The sequence below is a fragment of the Pelodiscus sinensis genome, chromosome 20, assembly GCF_049634645.1.
Source record: "Pelodiscus sinensis isolate JC-2024 chromosome 20, ASM4963464v1, whole genome shotgun sequence".
In the NCBI taxonomy this organism is placed as follows: domain Eukaryota; kingdom Metazoa; phylum Chordata; order Testudines; family Trionychidae; genus Pelodiscus; species Pelodiscus sinensis.
Genome location: NC_134730.1, coordinates 30,036,068 through 30,058,938, shown reverse-complemented (window position 1 = coordinate 30,058,938; position 22,871 = coordinate 30,036,068). Strand labels below are relative to the sequence as shown.

Genomic DNA, 22,871 nt, shown 5'->3' with positions numbered 1-22,871 from the left:
AGTTGCCAAACACCAGGAGAGCCCTCCTTTTACCACCCAAGATGCCTGCTGGAAACATCTTAAGACTGAACAGATTTTCCATTTTGAGCAGCTGAGGTTCTGGCCTCTCAACTCAGTTACAGCTACTGTACAGCTGCTGTTCACAGGCCTCTTCTGGCTCTCAAGAAGGGACCTGGAGCTAAGCAACCACCATGAGGAGGTTCAATCCAGGCCCCTTCTGTTTTTAGCTGTGTTCAAAATCTCTGTAACCTCTAGATGCCTGTAGCTACTTCTCCATACAGCTGTCCCCCCCTTACCGGCCAGCCCCAGGTCTTCCCGCAGAAAGCACACCAGAGATCAACAAAACAGTTAAAAACAAACATTAGGGCCCTCACATGTTTCAAGGCATGCAGCCGATGACTGCTCAGTATTATAACAAAATTCAAATGCTCTTTATTTAAAAAAGAACCCAACAAAACAGACAGACTCCTAGATCCAGAGAGAAGGGCACAGATTTCACTTTCATCTTAGTTTTTAAAATATGCATTAAAATTAATATAAAACCATTCACCATGTCCTACACCTCATTTTCTCGCATTCTATAGCCAGGGAATGAGAACTCACAGCCTCTCCACCAGTTCAAAGTCAAGGCAATAGCACTGCTAAGCTGCCAGGGGCCTGGCAGAACCCGGCATCCATTCTTTGCAGCATGTCACTTCAGAAGGATCCAGTGGGATTTCCTACTCTCCCCTCCCCCCCCCCCCCCCAAAAAAAAAAGTGGAATGAAAAACTGTTCTCTGCCTCTCTCTTGTAAAGAGGCTCCAGTTTAGGACAGTGGTTCACACTGAGCAGACACAGGAGCTTCCCTACTTTTCAACATCATGTAAGCTATAGTCAAGAATTCATTAGCGAGCCTGGGACTGCAGCCACCTCCCAGCATGGCTGGTTTTATTTATTATGGTATGTCTGTGTCACCCATCACCATCGTATCTGGGTTCACTGTACCTTGCTAGTGACACAGATGGCTCCCAAGCATGGGAGCTGGTTTTAATAATCTCCCTGTTGAGCGTTGACAAGACTTCCTTTGTGAAAAGCCACAGCACCCACAACAGGGCTGCAGGCTGCCCCTCTCCCAGGGCTGCTACGACACCGTGAGCAGCAGTGTGCAGTGAGACAGTCAGACTTATGATGTGTGACAGAACATGAAAACAGTTTCAAAGGCTCCAGTGTGGACAGGCCTTAGCGTGGCGAAGAGAACTCAGTCCTGGCTACTCCTTCCCAAATCTTGGCTATTTATTTTCTTCAGACTTCACTGCCGCCAGCAGCAGAGTTTCTCAATGGCCTGAGGGATTCTGTGTCTGTGGCCTTTGTGCTTCCCAGACGAGTAACACCACCTCGAGAAACCAGCCTACTCCGGAAGGCGCCACACACAGACCATCCCCCTGCCCCACTCCTGACAGCAGGCACCTGGGATTCCTTAGGCCACACAATCATTTCCTAGGGTTGAGGGCTCCAAGGGGGGAGCCCTGCACATAGGCCATGACGGCATTTTGCAGGAAACTAGCTCGTTGGGCCTCCTCTTCCCTCATCCTGCAGATCTCAGTCTCTTTCATCCTCAGCTTCTCCTGGAGAGTAGAGATTTCACTCTCTTTGTCCAGCAGGGCCTTCCGGTGGTTACTTGATAGCACTGTGCAAGAAGAACCACGTTAGCATGGGGCGTGGGCATGTTCTTTGCTTCAGTGGAAGCATGCCTGCAGAGACAGGCACACAGCCCAGACTGCTAGAGGCCTTCCCTGCTAGCTTTCTGAGAAAGCCCAACAGGACTACGGATGGGTGATGCACATTTGTGTGCTGTGTGCCATGGTGCTCACAGGACTGAGGGTGCAGACACCTGGGTTCTAGCTCTCCCTGCTGTGTGAACGTGAGCAGGGCACTTCACTTCTGAGCCTCAAACTCCCATCTGTGGCATGGGGCTAAAAAGCGTGAGGCTTTCCCAGGGGCTCTGTGCAGTTCCATTCATCACCACATGTAGAGCAACTGAGGTCTCCTCACCTCAAAAAAGATATTTTGGCCTTGGAAAGGGTTCAGAAAAGGGCAACTAAAATGATTAGGGGCTTGGAACAGGTCCCATATGAGGAGAGGTTAAAGCGACTGGGACTTTTCAGTTTAGAAAAGAGGCGACTGAGGGGGTATGTGATAGAAGTCTATAAAATCATGAGTGGTGTGGAGAGGGCCGATAAAGAAAAGTTCTTCATTAGTTCCCTAAATAGAAGTACTAGAGGACACCAAATGAAATTAATGGGGAGCAGGTTTAAAACGAATAAAAGAAAGTTCTTCTTCACACAGCGTGTAGTCAACCTGTGGAACTCCTTGCCAGAGGAGGCTGTGAAGGCTAGGACTATAATAGAGTTTAAAGAGAAGCTAGATAATTTCATGGAGGTTAGGTCCATAAAAGGCTATTAGCCAGCGGATAAAATGGTGTCCTTGGCCTCTGTTTGTCAGAGGCTGGAGAGGGATGGCAGGAGACAAATCGCTTGATCACTGTCTTTGGTCCACCCTCTCTGGGGCACCTGGTGTTGGCCACTGTCGGTAGACAGGATACTGGGCTAGATGGACCTTTGGTCTAATCCAGTACGGCCGTTCTTATGTTCTAACTGGGAGCAGGAAGGAAAATGAGTGTTACTGTCAAGGGCAGCAGCAGGTACCATTCCGCCTGATGGTCTAGACCACGAGGGCGGGACTAGCGATGACATGACACCCCATTCTGCCCCGTGCAGCCTGAATGGCAGCAGCAGGTGGTTAATAGTCACCCAACGCATCCACCCATCACCTTTCAATTGCCTCTCCAGGGCTGCGATCTTCTCTCTCAGCCCCTCCTGTGCTGTCCTTTCCGCCTGCAGGTGTCCAAGCTGCTCCTGCAGCTCCACTCTCACCTTGTTCACCTCTGCCACTTTCTCCTGCTCCTTGCCACTCAGCTCCTAGCATACATAGAACAAGCCTATGAGAGGCCAGCAACCTCAGCAGGCAGCTCTGCATCAAGGCTGGCATCCCTCCTGCCCTGGTACCTGCTGCAGCTCCTCTATGCGCCTCTTGAGCCCTTCGGCTTGCAGGGTCAGCTGGCCTGCTTTGGCTTGAGCCTCTCCCACGGCCTGCTTCTGCTGAAGGCAGAAGTTCTGAGCTTCATCACGTGACTGTGTCATCAGCCGGAGCTTCTCTTCCAAGTGATCCAGGCGCTGTGTCTGTAAAACACAAGCGGATTCTCCCCAGCCTGAGGTCACGAGCAGGGACTGGCCCAGCAAGTGTTTGGAAACGCTGTAGGGAGTCACCCAGGGTCAAGCCTCTCCTGCATTGAACACAGACTAGTGCCTCGTTCTGGTGAGGGAGGTAGTGTCCCTGTGGAAGAGCTGCCTTTGGAGGAGATGTAAAAACCAGACCCTAACCACCCACTAAAGATCCCAATGGGCATTTCACAGGGCTAAGACCATTAATGCCAGAGTCCTGGATGAGCCCCAGTTCTGGTATTTATAGCCTAGTGCCTGAGTTCATTTGAATGTGATGCAGCATCCCTCAATCCGGTCCTAAATGCACCTGCTTATTCAGCTGCTACATCCCACGTCAGACACGCTGCACTCCTGCAGTAGCAAAGTGAGGGGGCGGGAGGGTTTAATAAGCTCAAAGCATTTTAGCTTGGGATGTAAGCTGCTAGAAAGGGTCTGGCTCTTGAGGGAGTATCCCAACTTGCCACACAAGGGGCACCCCCACCCTGTGAACTGGTTTCACTCCAGTTTTCACAGGGTAACTCAAAATAATATTTCCTGTCCAACAGCAATAGCCAAACCAAGCCTGGAGAACTGCCCAGCAGCTCATGAAGTTTGCTGATACAGAACAGCAGAGGGGTCCAATTATCTGCCAGCACCATGAGCACAAGCAGTTAGAACACCACCCCATTCCACCAGAACCACTGTTTCTATGCTTAACAGGCTGGTATGCACTGGGCTACTGGGGACAGGGGGATACTGATGAGACACCGAGGTGTGGAAAGCGCAGATATCGCTTGTTACAGACATCTCAGGGTTACTGCCCCTCACTACTCAGGGTAACGTGGCCAAGAAGAACGAGTTACTGACCAGGCACTGGAGAAAGGCACATGCTGGACAGATCTGCTCCAATGCCACAGCCAGCCCTAGCATCTGGGTCACAGTCTTACCTCTTCCAGTCTGACCTGGCCCCGGACTTTGATTAACAACTCCTCAGCCTGCCCTCGCTCAGCCAATGCCGCTGCTTTGACTCGGCTCAGCTCCTGTCACAGACACAGAGGACACTCGCATTCCAGCTACAGGATCACAGTGCAACCCGAGTCCAGGGACGAGATAGGGTGAAAAGTCCCCTCACGCAGCCCCTGCCCTCAGGAGATGTTCTCCATGGGCCTTAGCTCACAGGCAAGTACATCACTGCTGCAAGCAACGTTTAACTCCCCTGACTGCGTGCCGAAATCTTACCCCTCTCTGATCCAGGATGGTATTTGACCCCACTCTGCCACTACCCACAGAGAGAGTTTTTGTTTAAATGGGAAATCAAAGGAACCTCTGCCTCAGACCCCTCATCTGCACATCTCTGCTCCAGCCTTCACAGCACACACAGGGAGTCCCGCAGGCCAGCACTGGCAAATTCTGAAGAAGCCCCTTGTTAAAATATTGCCACTGCAGCTCTGCCACACCCAGTGACTCCCAGACACACGTGGACCCAGCTCACTCGCTCTTACCTCCTCCAGCCCGATCCGGACAGCTTCCAGCCTCTGGATTCTCTCCTGCATGGAGCGCTCACTTGCGTCCATGTGATGTGTCATGTGATCCACCTGCAGAGCAGCAGGAACCATTCCACTCAGTTTCTTGTTATTCCCAAGATACAGCAGTCACCCAGCTTTGGGAACAGCACACTCCTCTCTAGCCAGTGACTGGCAAGAGCAAACAAAAGCTTCCTTCTTCCCCACACCACTCTTCTGTGAGGCTCTGACACAACTGAGCAGCAATGCTCTTAAATGGGAAACCAAAGCTTTGCATACAAATTCCCCCATGTTTTTGGAGAAAGGGGGTTAGAGTCAACTCCTGGGAGCTCATCTCCTCCCCTCTCCTCCCACATACAGAGCTCGGCCTTGGACTAGAGCCAAACATCAGTAAAGGCCAGGCCCCAGCTGGGATGTGGGATGAGGTCTTGGGTGGATCTGGAGCAGATACCTCATGAGATTTCCACACACATGCCCAAGAACAATTAGCGAGGTTTTGGTTCTGACAGCTTCAACAGACCCAAATCCAACCCAGATCTGATCACAGCCGCCTCCTCACTACCTGTGCCAGTGGAGAATCTGCCCCTGCTCCCCAAGGAGGAACTGCGAACAGAGCAGGGATTCAAAGCAACCTGTGCTCGCACCGGACACACCACTGCACCAATCTTTGTCCAAAACACACTTTGTGAGGCATCATGTGAAAATAACTTGCAGGTAAAATATACACAATTCACATAGCAACATTATATCTGAAGTTATGACCCCCCCGCGTAGGACTTGATGTGTTCAAAGCCAGAGAGTCCTGCCAGGCAAAGGTTGTTAGACAGACCTATCCTAAGCAAAGGGATGTGTGCTTGCCTCAGTTTACATATAAGTACTAAAGGGAATCTTCAAGACAGTGGGGGGGGGGGGGGAATCAGAAAAAACGCAAATTGTTCCGTTTCATGGAATATGAGCAGGGTTTAAAAAACCCAACAGCAACAAAACACGGGGCTTCCTTCACCATCAGACTGCATGTCACCTCCTCACCATTTGAACACATTTTACTTTGAGGGGCAACTTTCAGAGGAATCCATATAAAAAGTTCACTGGACTATAAAAGAAAGGAGCAGAAAATTCAAGTTGTCTCTTTCTCTCAAGACATCAAAGAATCAGCATCTCTGGGTCTCTGGAATTGATTCTGACTGGGAAGCAGGTGGGGGTCAGCCACTATAGAAGACAGTGGGAAATAAGCAAGAAGAATGTGAAAAGCTAGTAAATAAACTATGACATAGGAAGAAGTCCTCCAGCTCAACATTATTTTGAAATAAAGGCTTGTAGTGTAGACACGCACTATGTTATTTTGGAATAACGTCAATTACTCTGAAATAACACTGATGTGTAGAGATAGCCTCTGAGACGAACCAAAAAATATTCTAAAATATTCCAAATATTCTGTCATCTGAAGAAGTTGGGTTGTGCCCACAAAAGTCATGATACCATCTACATGTTTTGTAAGTCTTTAATGTGCTACTAGACTATGTGTTATTTTTTTAAGGTTTTCCCTGTTACAGACTAACTCGGCTACCTCTCTGAAGCAAAAAATATTCTTTGCCTCTTGCTCTACTCATCTGAAAACGTGGGTTGTGCCCATAAACACTCACGACATTATATATATATTTTTATTAGTCTCTAAGGATATGTCTACACTACCACCCTAGTTCGAACTAGGGTGGTAATGTAGGCAACCGGAGTTGCAAATGAAACCCGGGATTTGAATTTCCCGGGCTTCATTTGCATCTCGCTGGGCGCCGCCATTTTTAAATGTCCGCTAGTGCGGACTCCGTGGAACGAGGAGTAACGGTAGTTTGGAATAGGAAGCCTAGTCCAAACTACCTAGTCCGTGCCGCGTGTAGCTGCGCGGCACAGAGTCCACACTAGCGGACATTTAAAAATGGCGGTGCCCGGCGAGATGCAAATGAAGCCTGGGAAATTCAAATCCCGGGCTTCATTTGCAACTCCAGTTGCCTACATTACCACCCTAGTTCGAACTAGGGTGGTAGTGTAGACATATCCTAAAGTGCTCCAGGACCACTCAACGTTTGAGATTTTTTAAAAACTTGTTGAGAGTCTCTGGATAAGGCTAAAAGGGTAAAGGCAAGGTTGATGGCATGCTAGGGGTCTATTACAGACTACTTAACCAGAAAGAAGAGGTGGATGAGGCTTTTTTTAAACAACTAACAACATCATCCAAAGCTCAGGACTTGGTGGTGAGGAGGGACTTCAGCTGTCCAGACATCTGTTGGGAAAATAACCCAGCAGGGCACAAATTATCCAACAAGTTCTTGGAATCTAGTAAAGACATTTTTTTTTATTTCAGAAGACAGAGAAAGCTACTAGGGGGAGGTTGTTCTGCAGTTGGTTTTGACAAATAGGGAAGAACTGATTGAGAATTCGAAAGTAGAAATGAGAAGAGTCCATGATTCTAAGGAATGGTAAAAGGGAGAACAACCAAATAAAGACAATGGATTTCAGGCAGACACTGGGAGCTAGTAGGTAAAGTCTCATGGGAAGCAAAACTAAGTGGAAAAGCAATTGAAGACAACTGGCAGTTTTTCAAAGGGACATTATTAACGGCGCAAGAGAACACCGTTCCACTGCATAGGAAAGACAGGTAGTCTGTCAAGAGACCACCCTGGCTTAACCAGGAGATCTTGGATGATCTAAAAATAAAAAAAGTTCCATAAAAAGTGGAAACTAGGTCAAAGTACAAAGGATAAATATAAACAAAACAAGTATGTAGGGGCAAAATTAGAAAGGCAAAAGCACAAAAGGAGCTCAATCTAGCTAGAGACATGAAAGGTAACGAGAAAACATTCTGCAAATATATTAGAAGCAAGAGGAAGACCAAGGCTAGGATAGACTCATTGCTCAATGAATAGGGAAAAACAATAGCAGAAAATGTGGAAATGGCAGAGGTGCTTACTGACTTTTGTGTCACTTTTCACTAAGAAGGTTGATGATGATTGGATGCCTGCAATAGTGAATGCTGGAGAAAAGGAAGTAGGTACAGTAGTAAAAGTAGAAAAACAATTTTAAAAATCACTTAAAGAAGCTAGATGTCTTCAAGTCACCAGGGCCTGATGAATGCATCCTAGAATATTCAAGCAGCTGATAGAGGAGGTATCTGAGCCTTTAGCGATCATCTTTGAAAAGTCATGGACGATGGGAAAGATTCCCAAAGACTGGAAAAGAACAAATATGGTTCCCATCTATAAAAAGGAAAATAAGGATAACCCAGGAACCTACAGATCAGTGACTTCTGTGCTTAACTATAGACTTAACTTCTGTGCCGGGAAAGATAATAGAGGTCAGTGAGGAGACCTGGCTGAGTTGCCGCTGCAGCCCCGTCCATACCTCTTTCAACCGAAGGGATTCCATATCTTCCAGACCCTGTTTAAATCTCCTCTTCTCCATTTCCAGGCGTTCTGAAGGGTAAGAGAGAGCGGATTGCTAAACAAGGTCTCCTAGCGCCTTGCACCTTTCCCCTCGCACTACATATCTCACCATAAACCTTGATGCTCAGACTGAAGGGTCTGGCTCCCCTGTGCCCCAATTCACCCCTGTGCCTGGCTGCCCAGCTCCTCCACTTACCCTCTGCCTGCACAGCCCGCAGTTTCAGCTCTGCTGTTGTGTTTGTCAAGTCTTGCTTCACCTGGAACAGCTGGTCCTGTTGGGCTTTGCACCTTCTTTCTAGCTCATCCACCTGGACCGGAATCACCACCATGGAGTGGAAACAGACAGAGCTTCTGCTTCCACTAGCACGGGGCTAGGTGACTGGCTGTGCATGGCACTAGCCACCAGTGGGAGCAAAGGAGACCTACACACACTCAGCATACTGACAATTACCCAGGAACATCCCATGCTTCAGCCTAGGCTTGTTCTCCTACCTGGTTTCTTAGGAGCAGATTCTTCTCGTTGGCAGCAGATAGGTCCCGGAGAAGCTTTGTTTCCCGATCAGCAGCTTCCTGCCAACAAAGCCCAGGATTAGGAAAGCCCCTCCCAGACCTCCTGATGCCCCACACCCTACCCAGTACCACTTCAACATAGCCCAAGTCCCCAACACTGGCTCTCTCCCACCCATGGTACAGACTGTTCTCCACAGTCACTACTCTGTCCTCCACAGCACTTTACACAATCACCCAATGCCCCAAACCAGAGTCAAATACTGACCAGGCCTGTCCCACCCCCGAACCAGCTTACCTGTTTCTGCTGCCGGAGCTCCTTCAGCTGGCGCTCGTTCATACTGCCTTGCTCCTGCTTTGTGGCAATCAGCAGTTCTCCCAGGTCGTGCACTTTCTGCTCAGACAGAGCCAATGCAGCTTCAGTCATCTGCAGTCTACACAGAAGGCAGAGCTGAGATTTTACTCTTTGTCCCTCCAGAAACACAAAAGCAAACATGATTCTGGGATGCATTCGCTGGAGTGCACAGAATGCTCCATTGTATCAACCTGCGAGGCCCCAACCTGCCCTCTCTCAAAACCCCGAACCTGACCCACTGCCACAGGGAAATTGACAATTGACTGCAGGGAAGTGACTGCCAGTGGCGTCACTGACATGCATGTTGGACTCTCCTGCTGTCATTTTGACAGCTGTACAGTCACATGACAGGGACTGAGTCTGGTGGTTGTGTGTTCTTATGGTTTCTCATGGGGGACATGAGTGCGCCCCCAGATTTGCAAACACGGTGGCACGTCTTGCACATGCAGTCGCTGTGGTGGGCAGGGCTTCAGGCTTGGGCTGCCTTGCTCCCGTCCCCTTCGACCCACTCCAAAGCCCACCCACTTGCCCATTACTTCACCCAGCATGTAAGGGCTTCAGGGCCATCACTGCGTTCACTGCATTCAAGCAGTACCCAGCCCAACGGCCCTGATCCTGAGAAGGACCTCCAGGTGCTCACAAATACCCGCTGAAATAGCGAGCCAGCTACTCCCTCCTCTCCATAGCTCTGATCAGCACAGCCTACTTCTCGGACAATGGGAAGACTGGACAGATTCTCTCCTCCGTACTTGGCTTTCAGTGAGTTCATGACAGAGTGCCGCTCAGTCAGGGCTTCCTGTAGCTGGCCAACTCGTGCCGCAGAGGTTCTGAATTGGGGAAATAAAACATTAACATCCCACAATGAAGACTTCCCTCTGAGCCTCCCTAGAAGGGAAGAGTCCAGAGAGTCACTGACCTGCTGGTCCTGGTTATTTCTTCTCTCTGCTTATCAATAGTGTCCATCAAATCCAGGAACTGAGAATGAGACAAAGACCATTGACACTGAACTGCATGAGTCTGCGGCATTTAGACCTGCCTTTCTCTACCCTCTCCCTTCAGGGCAGCCTGGGAGCAACTTCAGCAGATCTCCTGGAAGAAGCCAAATGGGTGATGTGAGGGGTGTCACGACCTGGCTTGAATAGGAACATTGACCCTAGCTAGAGCTTGGCCGCAGAGACGCTGGGCCACAGAGAGGGAGAGGAGTGGAAATCACCTGTGCTAACAACCCCGTAAACTGGAAAGCACTGACCTGTCCCTGTAAGGGAAAGAACTGGATGAATGAAAATGGCAAACAGTGAAATCCTTCGGCTCCCAGGGACAAGTCTGTCAGCCAGGGGAAGTTTCCATTGCATCCAATCTACCTGCTGCTGGACCTGCTCCCAAGGGCCACCTAGCTCCAATCTGCTGCATACCTACTGCAAGCACGGGAACACCAGGGGCAAGTGGCACCTCGCACAGGGCTCCTGGTACTGCACTACTGTGCAGAGACAATCGCAGGAAAGCTAGTGTTGGGGGCTGTCCAGTTCAAGCTGCTGAAGCATTAGGAGACCACTCACCTGCTTTGCCTTCTCCTCCTTCAGGCTCAACACCTCCTTACTGAGCACACGTGTCCGGCTGTGGTTCTCAGCAAGAATGGTCTGACGGTCCTGGTTGTGATCCATGGCTTGTTCTGACCCAGAAAGCACAAGCATAGATACACACGTTATCATAGCAAGAGAGCAGTGAAAAGTTCTGCAGAAGGCCGTTACCCAGAGTTGCAGTAAACTTCTCCATGGACCCTGTTAGAGAGACTGTCCCCACAATACAGGTAGGGCGAAGGACAGAGGGAAGGAAGTGTTCTGTGTTAAAGAAACAGGCTCCAAAATCCACAACACCTCCACAGCTCATTGGGGGCTGTTCTGGGAACTTCCACACTGCACCACAGCCCCAACGGGAGAGTCGCACTGAGGTGGGAGTCCATGACACGACTGCACTCGCTCAATCCCAGCCATCTCCTGCCCTGGCTGGTCTCTGCAGGGAGGGACTAAGGAATGTACACTTAGCACAGCACAGCTCCCTGCAGTGCCTGAGTTCTGCACAATCCCTCCCTTACTAGCAGGCAGGGCCCAAAATGGCTCCTCTCAAAGAGTGGGTGACATGGGGCTGCTCTGAGGCCTCATAGAAGACAAAGATTGGAAGCGACCTCAGGAGGCATTGAGTCTAACTTCTGTTCAAAGCAGGACCAACCCCAGCCAGGACTTAAAAACCTCTAGGGACGGAGATTCCACCACCTCTCTAGGGAACCCATCCTAGTACTTCACCTCCCTCCTAGCAAACCAGTTTTTCCTAATATCTAACCTAGACCGCCCCCCCCCCACTGCCACTTGAGCTCACTGCTCCTCGTTCTGTCATCTGCTATCACTGAGAACCCCCCTTCAGGTAGCTGCAGGCTGCTCTCAAATCCCCCCTCACCCTTCTCTTCTGCAGACTAAATAAACTCAAATCCCTCAGCCTCTCCTCATAAATCATGTGCTCCAGGCCCCTAATCATTTTTGCTGCCCTCCGCTGGACTCTCTCCAATGTGTCCACATCTTTTCTGCGGTGGGGGCCCAAAACTAGACAATACTGCAGCTTTTTAACAATATCCCAGGGCCGAGAAGAGAGGAATAACTGCTTCCCTAGATCTGCTGACAACACTCCTACTAAGGAAGCCAATATGCCATTAGCCTTCTTGGCAACAAAGTCTTCACCATCCATGCCCCTGTGGTGAGAAGAATGAACATATCTTGCCAACCCAACACTGGCAACTTACCCACAGCTTTCAGAATGTCACTGGGGATGTTGTTCCCAGCCAGCTCCAGCCTCCGCAAGGTCTTGTTGCTGTGCAGACAGCTCTGTAAGGCTCGGCCCCCCAGAAGCCCAATGCTGTTCCATCGCAAATCTAAAGAAGCAACCAACCATCTCACTGGCAACTTCACCAGCACTATCAGGCCACACTGAATATACTCCTTATGCATGCCAGTCCTGCACAGTGCGTCAGCCCCTCCCAGGAGTCATAGCACAAGCCACCAGCGGGTGCGGTTCACCCATCCGAGAGGGATGGAACAAGACAGGGATGGGCATATAGCAAATGCAGCTTCCTCTAGCCCAGAACTACTCAAACTGTGGGTTGGCACCAGCTGGGGCCTACTGCTCAAGCTGAAGCCGCACTGCACAGGGCTGCAGCAGAAGCCTGAAGGCTGAGCCCTGGGTTGCACCCCCTGCCTGGGTGAAGGGGCTTGGGCGTGCTCCAGCATTGCAGTAACTATTGCTGTCAGAAGGGGGTTGCAGTGCAGTGAAGTTTAAGACCCCCTGATCTATCCTCTCCAGATCCTGTGAAGGACCTGCAATAAATGCTGCACACACTGAAGAGTCTGAGCGGGGAGCCTGAGGGGTGTTCCCATCACGCCATTACTCAATAAACTCCACTTCCTTAGAGAGGCCCCCACAGCCCAGGAGTTTGCTTTTAATTGCAAAACAGCATGGCTGGTAGCAGCCTCTGCCTAGTTAGGGAGGAGAAGGGCAATTCTATCAAAGCTTCTAACTGGGTCTGCAAGGCATCTGCACAAAGAAACCCAAGGGCCTGGAACGAGATGCATGACTGCCAAATCAACAAGACAGCCATAAACGTGTGGGGCGGCGGGCTGCTCTTCCCATTCACAAGGTACTCACATGTAGAGACTATGCTCCCGTTCCCGAGTTGCTGGTTAGCCCCTGCCTCTCTGAGTCATAGAATCCCTGGGCCACTGGCATAGAAGCCTCTGACGGAAAGGGGGTGGCCGCGCTGCAGGGGGAACGGGTCCTGGCAAGGGAGAGTTGCTCTTACCCAGCTCCTGGAGGCTGGAATTGCTTTTCAGGGCCATGGCCAGCTCTCCTGCCCCCTGGTGGTTAACCTGGTTATTGCGCAGATCCAGCCAGTGCAGGAAGCGGTTGGCTCCTAGTCCCTGGCAGAAGAGGGAAAAACCCTCCTCCCACATGCCCAGGCTGTTCCACTCCAAGGTGAGGCTGAGGGGAAAGTTAAACAGAAGCCACAGCTTAATCTAGGAACAAGGAACAGCAAGAAGCTGAAAGGGTTGCCTGAGGGCAGAGGCAGCTGAGCCCTTGTGGGACCCAATTATAGGCCTGCCCTAACCAAAGAGAAGGAAGCTCTCCAGAGTCCACTCCAGCTGTGGCCCAGTGGAGAAGGAAGCTCCCACCCCTGCACCCACCCATGCAGGGACTTTACACCTCACCTTCTGATGGATTTGTTCTGCCTGAGGAGTTTCCCCAAAGCCTCAGCACCCACAGCTCGCAGGTTATTCCCCTGAAACAAACACTGCACGTGAGTGGCTTTCCCTGTCTAGTTTCAGGAGGTGCCAAGGCCAAGCTGTGGTTATGACTGATCAGTTAGCATGTGTGGATAGCACCGGTCTCATTAGCACTAGCCACTAAACCCTGACTCTCCAGCCCTCGTGAGGAAATGCACAGCTCCTGCTGCTGACAGTGTCAAATAGAAACATACTGCCTGGCCTTACTGTGCTGGGAAACACACTCCACACAGTAGGGATGTTAAGTAGCAGCGAATAAGCTAATCGAGCAGTCTATGGAATTTCCATCGACTACTCGATTAGTCGATAAGGGGGTTAGCTCCAGGGAGTGGCACGAGCCAGGACTGAGCAGTCCTGGCTTGTGCCGGCTCTTGGACTGCTGCAGCTCTGCTTTCTAAATGCACCGCCAGGTCCCCAATGTGCCTCTCCCTCCCCTGCCACCCATCCCTCCCCACAGAGACAGTTTTGAGGGGAACGGCTTTTGAGCCAGCTCCCTCCAGCACCAGCTCCTGCTCCCCCCACTTGCTGCCTCTGATATAGAGGCTCTTGAGATCTGGGGGCTGTTTGAACGTTTCACCTATAATGGCTCATCTGGCAGCAGAGCGAGACATGATGGATGGTTGGGAATTCACTCAGAATGACACCATCTCCTAGCAGAAGACTGTCTTTATTGGGGGGGGGGGGAAGGGGGCGGTAATTTTTTAACACACTCAGGCTAATGAAATTTTGGGTTGTACATATAAAGGAAACATATGACAGACCTGGGGCAGACAGTCCCTTTCACATGCAATTCTGGTGTAATAAGGTGTACAGTTCTGCAAACCACTGATAAATTGGAGGGAATTCATAGAAGAGCAGAAATACTAAGAGACCTAATATGTCTAGTTTGACCAAACAGCAGCAAAGGAGACACACTGTAATAATTGCCCATGAGTACATAAAGGATGGGCTGATCTATGAGAAAATTGAACCATTTGTAAGCAATGTCTACATGATGAGCTATAGTGCATACACTTTCTACACTGATGGAAGGGTTTCTTCACCAATGTAGAAGTCCTGGGGGAATTCTGCAATTTTACTATGTCTCCAAATGTAACTATTGCAGAATTCCCCCAGGACTAAATAGCTAAGCCATTTCCCAAGCAGCAGTTGCTAGGTCAAAGGAAGAATTCACATCTACACTGAGGATTAGGTGGATTTAGCTACAGCACTCAGGGGTGTGAATTTCCACCTTTCTGAGCAACATAACTAGGTGATCTCAATTTTACATATTGATCAGGGTGTAGTTAAGGGGGACTTAAAGAGATTGAGTTAAACTGCTGCAAAAGGCTTTGTGGACACATTTCAGATTAAAACAGTCTTAATTCACTGTAACTTAAGTCAAGTAGAAACAGTTTTAAACTGAACTGAATTAAGCCATTATTAAAATGAAATAAGTGTGTCTACATAGAAGTTTGCACTGGTTTAAATGAATCAGTTTTAAAAATGCTATATTAAAAGCATGTAATTTCTGTATGTAGACAAGGCCTTATCAATGGATACCAAGGAAAACCTTCCTGCCAGCGAGTTCCACCAAGCAGTCTCCCTAAGACAGGGGTGTCCAAACTTTTTTCAAAGAGGGCCAGATTTGAAGAAGTGAACATGCGTGAGGGCCGTCCCCGCACTCTCAGCCCCAAGGCGGAGGGTCTGCGGGGTCGGAGGCGGGCGGAGAGCGCAGGGCACGCCGGCCTCACGGCGGCCCAGGGGGCAGGGCAAACCTGCAGCCGAGCGGGGCTGCGGACGTGCCCTACAGGGCAGGCTCTAGGACCGCGGAGGCCATGGGCGGTGGCGGCGGCGCGGCCAGAAGCGGCGCGCTGGACGCGCCAGTTCAAAAGAGCGCCGGGGAGCCAGGAGAGGGGGAGGAAGCGGGGGCCGTATTAAACTGGAACATGGGCCGCAATTGGCCCGCGGGCTGGACTTTGGACATGCCTGCCCTAAGAGAAGGGCTAGAAGCCCCATGAAGTGAGGCAATTACAAAGGGCAGGACACAGCATTAGGAAGTGAGAGACAAGGAACAATCCTGCACTAGCCCCCTCCATTGGTGATGGTCTTTCCATCCCCAATTCCCACGAGAGCTGCATCTCTGTCACCTCCTCAGCAGCTTTCTTGGTGTTGAAGGCCAAGGCTTGTGCTCAGAGATGCTCAAATAAAGTCAAATACACGCACCTTCAAGTCCAAAGATTTTACTACGGTGTTGGAGCAAAGTCCATTCAGCAGATGTCTGACCCCTGTGAAAGAGAAAAAGTCATTTATATTTCACGCAGGTCTTGCTACACTTTAAAGGTGAAAGTGGAGCCCGGGGTCAGCTGGGGACTCCCCGCTGTCCTTGGGCTCCGTGTACCACTGCCACTTCGAAATGCTGCAGGAGCCAGAAGTCAGGCTCCCCGCAACATTTAAAAGTGGCAGTTGCACATGGAGCCCAGGATCAGATGACTCTAGGCTCCCATGGGGGTGTTCCAAAGCAGCAGTGCCACACGGAGCCTGGGATCAGCTGGGGACTCCCCGCTGACCCCGGGCTCTGTGCAGCGCTGCCATTTTGAAATGCTGCAGTGAGTCTGACACCAGGCTCCCACGGCGGCATTTCAAAGCTTCAGCGCAGCATGGAGCCCCAGGTTTGGCCCCAGGCTCCACCCAGTGCTGCTGCTTTGAAATGCCCCCTCTTTTCCCCCTGTCTTGTTGCCTCTTTCTAATAGGCAGCAAAGGGGTGGGGAGCGACTAGTTGACAAACTTGTTGACTATCCAATAAGCAAATGCTTATCAGACAGTTGACCAGTCATTCACATCCCTAAAGTGGAGTACTTTGCATTTGTCCTTATTAAATTTCATCCTATTTACCACAGACCATTTCTCCAGTTTGTCCAGATCATTTTGAATTATAACCCTATCCTCCAAAGCACTTACGACCCCTCCCAGCTTGGTATCATCTGCAAACTTAATAAGCGTACTCCCTCTGCCAGTTACAGACTCATGTGGCTACCCCTCTAAACCTCGTCCCCCTGGCAGCCCCAGTCAAGGAGAGACAGCCACAGGGATAAACTATTTAATTGGCAAGTAACTAAAGTGCTGCTGGAAAGCGCAAACCTGACCTGGAGACTTCTCCTTACACACAGACCTGCTAGAGCTTCAGTAGAGGCTTTTCATGAGCTCTGCCATGGTCACAGAATTGGTTTGCAGAACCTTCTAGGAGCTAGGAGGGACTTTAGACTCAATGACTTATTCAGCCTTTGGTCTTTGCTGATCAGGTGGTTTGTGTGATGTGGACACTTCTCCTCCAGATTTGGGCAGAGACCTCCCACAACATTTAGCTGCTACTGACTTGGCCCACACTGAAACTAGTGATCCAGGGTAAAGGCTCCAAGTGTCATTTCCAGTCTCCTGAGCTGCTAAAAAGTAAATTCAGCACCTGCATCTGTCACCAACACCTCTTGCTGCTACAGGGCTAATTTCCAGATGATCAAGCTAGCATGCTAAAAATATTAGCAACACTTAGCAGTATTGGTGGCAGCTCAGGCTTGCAGCCCAAGTCCCATCCTGCCAGAACTTAGCTATGAATTCAGGAGGCTAGTCCAAACCACTACCTATTCCCCCCATTACTCTGCTATTTTTAGCATACAAGCTCAAGCAAAACTGCCTCATGTATGAGCTGGAAATTACACCACTAGCTGCAGCGTATACCTGGTGTATGAATGGAGATGTACAACAGACAAGACCTCCCAGGCACAGGGAATGTGCTTGGCATATGTCGCAGGGAACTGAGGGAATCACCAAAGCTGATAATCAGTTTCAGACAACACTGTGGCCTCTTTTAGCTCAGCACAGCTAGAATCACACCTCATGTTCCAACTGAAGATAGCTCCTCTCCTTCCTCTTGCTAGTGAGGGGCCCAGAAGAGCTCTGACCATTTTATTTTTCTGAGGTAGCTGTACTCTATCTACAGGGATAGTGCAGTGGCAGAAACCCAGTTGTAGACTGTTAGGTGGTTGAGGCACATGGTGAGTCCTCTTTCTAGAGACACCAGACTGTGTCCAAGCCTGACTATATAGACCCATATTTAAGACATACTTTTCTGATAAAGCCTGTGCCCAACATGAACACCCACAACAATAAAAAGCCCTGCACATGCATCCATACCCCTGGAATGAGGGGGTGGAGAGTAAAGATATCGGCCATTTGAGACTCTGAAGTTTAATCTTAATTGTGTTCAGTTAACCTCCACTAAGCATTTAAGCAGTGCAAGGAGTTTTCACAGCTCAGATTTCTTATTCTGCTCACAAAATAGTTTGTATGTGGTGGCAGTAAATGTCTCAAGCCCCAGTCCTGATCAGAACAAGGTCCACCACCTACCACAACATCATTAATTGAAACACATGAAGGAATTTTGCTTTTGAGATAAGATTAGTTAACTAAGAAAATATACCAGTTTTCAAAGCTCAAACAACTTGGTGAGGGAAAAAAGTAAAAACTGCAAACAGAGTATGTGGATTCATGGGGGCTCAAAGAAAACAGTTTATAGCAGTAAATGTGAAGCCAGGAGATTCAAACACACAAATTCTGATTAGCGAGAATCCTGGCTAATTCCCTGGGCATAGTGCTGCAGTGTGGCCCATGAGTGCACATTTATTCACTCTTCAAAGCAACTGCTTCAAGAATCTGATGTTCAGCCTGAACCTGACTTCCAGTAGGGATGTTAAAAATCATTGAATACGTTAACCATCTATCTGCTAAAATTCTTAGTGGTTACATGATTACACATGTAGGCTTTGCTGCCCTGCTACAGTGAAACCAAAGCCACCTCCCTGCGAGCTGGCTGAGTGTAACTGATAAGCATCAGCATCAGGTTAAACAGTTAATTGATTAAACTCTCTCCCAGATCTCACAGTTCAGAGGCAGAGCACACATGCAAGTGTCTCCTCATGGGCAAAGAGCCCCACCTTCCTCGTTGAGCATGCAGTCACTTAGCGTGATCTCCGTAAACAGGGTCTCATCCTGTAAAAGCTTCCCTAAGACTCTGCACGTATCTACTGAAAGGCTCTGAGTGGCCAAATCCAAGCGGCTTTGTCCTGATACCTCCCGGAGCTCATGCAGCTGCTGCAGGACTGTCTCTTGTGGCTCAGCATGACTCTCCTTGCATAACTGGGCATAAGCCCTTCGGAACTCTTCCATTGCCACGGCAGATGCTCATGCCAGTCCCGTCGTGTCCTCTGCATGAGCAAGGGCCACGCTGGCCTCCGAGAAGAACAGGGAACACAGGGATACCTGTGGACAGTAAAGGCTTTACTGTGAAAAGCAAGAAGCAATTATCCTTGGGCTGTAGAGCTTGGTCTGAAGGTCTCTCATAATCCTGACTGATACAAATAGTGCTAAGCTCTACTCCATGCACACCCCACCTGGAGCCCTGTAAGACACCGTCCTAGCGCCACTCTCCAAGGATAGGGAGAAACTACAGCCTCTTCTCATGTGCCCGTTGATTGTTACTGGGATACAGCCCGCACACACCCTGTAACTAGGAAGAGCAGAGCATGCTGGGGATAGTAGTTCTGCTCTTCCCCTCTTTCTCCCTCCCTCCCTGCACCAGTAATCTGAAGAGGAGGCATGCTGGGAGCTGTAGTACAGAGCCAAAGTTAGACAATACAGTGCAGCCCCATCTCAGTGTGTGGCCACCCTCAAATCATCACCATGACACAGGCTAAAAAGTAAATCTGTTTTCTTTTAATCTTTGGATTTGCTGACTCCTCCCAAGCCTCTCCAGAGCGTACTGGAGAATTCAAGTTGAAAAATCAATTTTTCATGCTCACAGAAATGCACACCCCTCCCTGCGGCTCTGACCACATACCCTCTCAGCACCCCAAAGACTCAGTAACCCCCAGATCCCCATTGACTGTTACTTTTGACTCTTCAGCCTCATTTTCTACTTTCTCCTAAACTGCCCCCCTCACATTTTCCTGCCTTCCTGTAGTCACCTCACCTCTAAGATTCACCTCACCTCACACAAGGATTCGTTGTTTTATGAGAATATATACTGTGCAAGGATTATAAAATGAAGCTGAACAAAGACCACCCAAGAAATATAGAGCATTCTCCCTATGGATTAAGTTTTCAAATTATCAGTTAAGATTTTTGTGGACTGTCTTTACCACATCAACCATCTTGCTAATTGCTGGAAAGCCATCTCTCAAGCAGAGCTTTCCATATCTCAGTTTTACATTTTCAATTGTAAATATAAAACAATTTTAAATAATTCTACTTTCTTTGTATAACTTTAACTACATAAATAAGCTTTCTGGTGATTACATTATTTAATTCTAAAACCTCATACAATTGTCCAAATAGTTAAAATAGTATATTTGTATTACTCTTCCCTCTCACTGGTCCAGTACTTCCACTCTGCTGGGGACCAAGAAGCATTCCCCCCAACTATCCCCACCCTGTCTTCCTCCATCCACCTCAGGATGTGCAGCTGCTGGTCCCAGGCAAAGCTGAACTGAAGGGGCAGAGGGAGGAGTCACAGAAAAGCTGTGCTTGGGCCAAGTAAAAGACCACTGCTCCAGAATTTCTACAGCAGGCTAGGGTAAGGATGTTAAATTGCAGTTATCTACCTAATCAGATAGTCAATACAATTTGTATCAACTATACGATCAGTCGATAGGACCGCTCTGCAGAGCCACAGCATGAGTAGCTCTAGGAGCCGGCTCGAGCCGGAACTGAGCAGTCCCAGCTCATGCCAGCTCCTGGAGCCACCCTTGCTGCAGGTTTGCATTTGAAATGTAATAAGCAGGGCTCACCGAACTGCGGCGAGCCCCGCTCGCCAGCCGTGCTGTCCAACGTTCTGCACGTGCGCAGATCGCCCGAACCCGGCTCTTCTGGGTTACAATCTACTCACCATGGGCGAGTAGATTGTATTATTTGTCTAGCCCTGGTAATAAGTAACCAATAAGAATTCATGAGGTTAATTGACTATCCAATTAACAGAGATTTAACATCCCTACTGCAGGCTCCAGGGCCCTCCTCAGGCCAGGCAGCAGCTGTGCCCCAGCTACTCCCTCTGAATTACTCCTGGACACAGTCCTTTTCTGTAGAGTCAAGCCATAGAGACGAGGAGTCCTGTGGCACCTTATAGACTAACTGAAGTGTAGGAGCATAAGCTTTCATGGGCAAAGACCCACTTTGTCACATGCATCTGACGAAGTGGGTCTTTGCCCACGAAAGCTTATGCTCCTACACTTCAGTTAGTCTATAAAGTGCCACAGGACTCCTCGTCGCTTTTGCAGATTCGGCTACCCCTCTGATACTTGAAGCCATAGAGAAAGGCACAGCTCTGGTGGCAAGGGCACATCTGAGTCTTCTTTTACAGAGCTCTGGCTGTGTGTGCAGGCAAGAGAATCAAGGAAAAGTAGAATAGTAATAGAAATGTAGCCGTGTTAGTCTGGTGTAGCTGAAGCAAAATACAGGGCTATGTAGCACTTTAAAGACTAACAAGATGGTTTATTAGATGATGAGCTTTCATGGGCATTTTTTTAAATTGTATCCTTTGGTATATATGGTTGTGAATATTTTCTTCCACTACTTGATCTGAGGAAGTGGGTCTGGCCCACGAAAGCTCATCATCTAATAAACCATCTTGTTAGTCTTTAAAGTGCTACATAGTCCTGTATTTTGCTTCAAGGAAAAGTAGGGTCATTTTGTTTCAGCTGTACAGTTCCTCCTGCAGGCACCACAATCCCTTGATTCACAATTTGCCAGAGTTAGCAATTGGTAACATCCATGTGGCAACCACAGCAATTGTTCATGTGGGGAAACTCCAGCAAAAAAATAATTTATGTATTATTAACCTTTGGTCACGATACATGTTTTGGTCTGTGGCAGGAAACATCCCAAGGTGCCATCTTTACTCTGCAGATTGTCACCTTTTATTGTTTTTTAAAAGTCTGTCATACGCAAACTGAGTATGAACTGATTCAGCAACATCTACCTCAGGCCTGCCTGGTCAACACAGAGATTTTGTATCATTGTAACTATGTAAATAGGGGTGGGTTCCTTTACTGAAATAGGTAGGCTGGATGTGGATTGAGTGTCAACATTATAAAGGTACTTTATGCTCTTGTAATTTATTCCCCTTCCCATAGGGGAATGAAGTATATTAGCATAAATGCTTCCATACTACTGTCAACGCAGCTACACTGTATCAGTGGAACACCACTGGCATTCCTAAAGCATGTGTGTAGACAAGGCTTGTCTATGTTTGAGGAGAGCCTGACACGAAAGCACTGTGAGGAGTTATCTGTCCCTAGTCACCTCCCTGCTGCTAACTCAGTTACCAGCCCTGATGCTTATAATGCCAGTGCGGTGGGCACAGGAGGGCTCACCAAGGCAGGAGCCACTTGCAGCCAGTGAGCGGGAGACACTGCCTCACGGCCTAGGAAAGCACAGGCCACAGACTGCGGGCTGTATCCCCGCCGCGGGGATCATCTCCGCCTTGGAGGGAGCCCGGCCCGCGGGCCGTATCCCCCTCATCCCCGCCCCGGGGGGGAGCCCGGCCCGCGGGCCAGACCCCTCTCATCCCCGCCCCGGGGGGAGCCCGGCCCGCGGGCCGTATCCCCCTCATCCCCGCCCCGGGGGGGAGCCCGGCCCGCGGGCCAGACCCCTCTCATCCCCGCCCCGGGGGGGAGCCCGGCCCGCGGGCCTTATCCCCCTCACCCCCACCCCGGGGGGAGCCCGGCCCGCGGGCCGTATCCCCCTCATCCCCGCCCCGGGGGGGAGCCCGGCCCGCGGGCCGTATCCCCCTCATCCCCGCCCCGGGGGGGAGCCCGGCCCGCGGGCCGTATCCCCCTCATCCCCGTCCCGGGGGGGAGCCCGGCCCGCGGGCCGTATCCCCCTCATCCCCGTCCCGGGGGGGAGCCCGGCCCGCGGGCCAGACCCCTCTCATCCCCGCCCCGGGGGGAGCCCGGCCCGCAGGCCGTATCCCCCTCATCCCCGCCCCGGGGGGGGGGGGGAGCCCAGCCCGCGGGCCGTATCCCCCTCATCCCCGCCCCGGGGGGGAGGGGAGCCCAGCCCGCGGGCCGTATCCCCCTCATCCCCGCCCCGGGGGGGAGCCCGGTCCACGGGCCAGACCCCCCCTCATCCCCGCCCCGGGGGGAGCCCGGCCCGCGGGCCGTATCCCCCTCATCCCCGCCCCGGGGGGAGCCCGGCCCGGGGGCCAGACCCCCGCCTAGGGAAAGTAGGGGAAGGGGAGTCCCGATCGGTCACGTTACTGACCTCGAGCTCTCGCGTGGCGTCCGGTGGGCAAGACTAGGAGGCGCGCGCTGAAGCAGGCTCGCACCGGGAGCGCGCGCCTGGAAACAGCTCCCCCAACCGCCCCTCCAGGTTCCCGCCTAGGGAGAGCATCGCGAACTACAATTCCCAGCATGCACCGCAAATGGAGGTACCGCCCCTACAGGCCCCGGGAACGG

General features: G+C 50.4%; 1 protein-coding gene across 6 annotated transcripts; it reads right to left on the bottom strand.

Annotated features, from left to right (window-relative positions):
* Nucleotides 1-409: 409 nt before the first annotated feature.
* LRRC45 (leucine rich repeat containing 45) lies at nt 410-22,863 on the bottom strand. Of its 6 annotated transcripts, none has more exons than XM_075904210.1 (18): nt 22,678-22,808; nt 18,357-18,681; nt 15,592-15,653; nt 13,312-13,382; nt 12,906-13,084; nt 11,853-11,981; nt 10,618-10,730; nt 9,978-10,036; nt 9,811-9,888; nt 9,005-9,140; nt 8,692-8,769; nt 8,396-8,507; nt 8,159-8,229; nt 4,742-4,834; nt 4,187-4,279; nt 3,045-3,218; nt 2,810-2,957; nt 410-1,666 (listed from the first exon to the last, which is right to left on the bottom strand). In XM_075904210.1, the coding sequence occupies exons 2-18, from the start codon at nt 18,586-18,588 to the stop codon at nt 1,470-1,472; spliced, it is 2,025 nt and encodes a 674-aa protein (XP_075760325.1). In that variant the 5' UTR covers nt 18,589-18,681; nt 22,678-22,808; the 3' UTR covers nt 410-1,469. The 6 variants fall into 6 exon arrangements, with proteins under 6 accessions (XP_075760325.1, XP_075760327.1, XP_075760326.1 ...); XM_075904212.1 differs by lacking the exon at nt 22,678-22,808 and adding an exon at nt 20,208-20,228; XM_075904211.1 differs by lacking the exon at nt 22,678-22,808 and adding an exon at nt 18,813-19,234.
* Between the last annotated feature and the right edge of the window lie 8 nt (nt 22,864-22,871).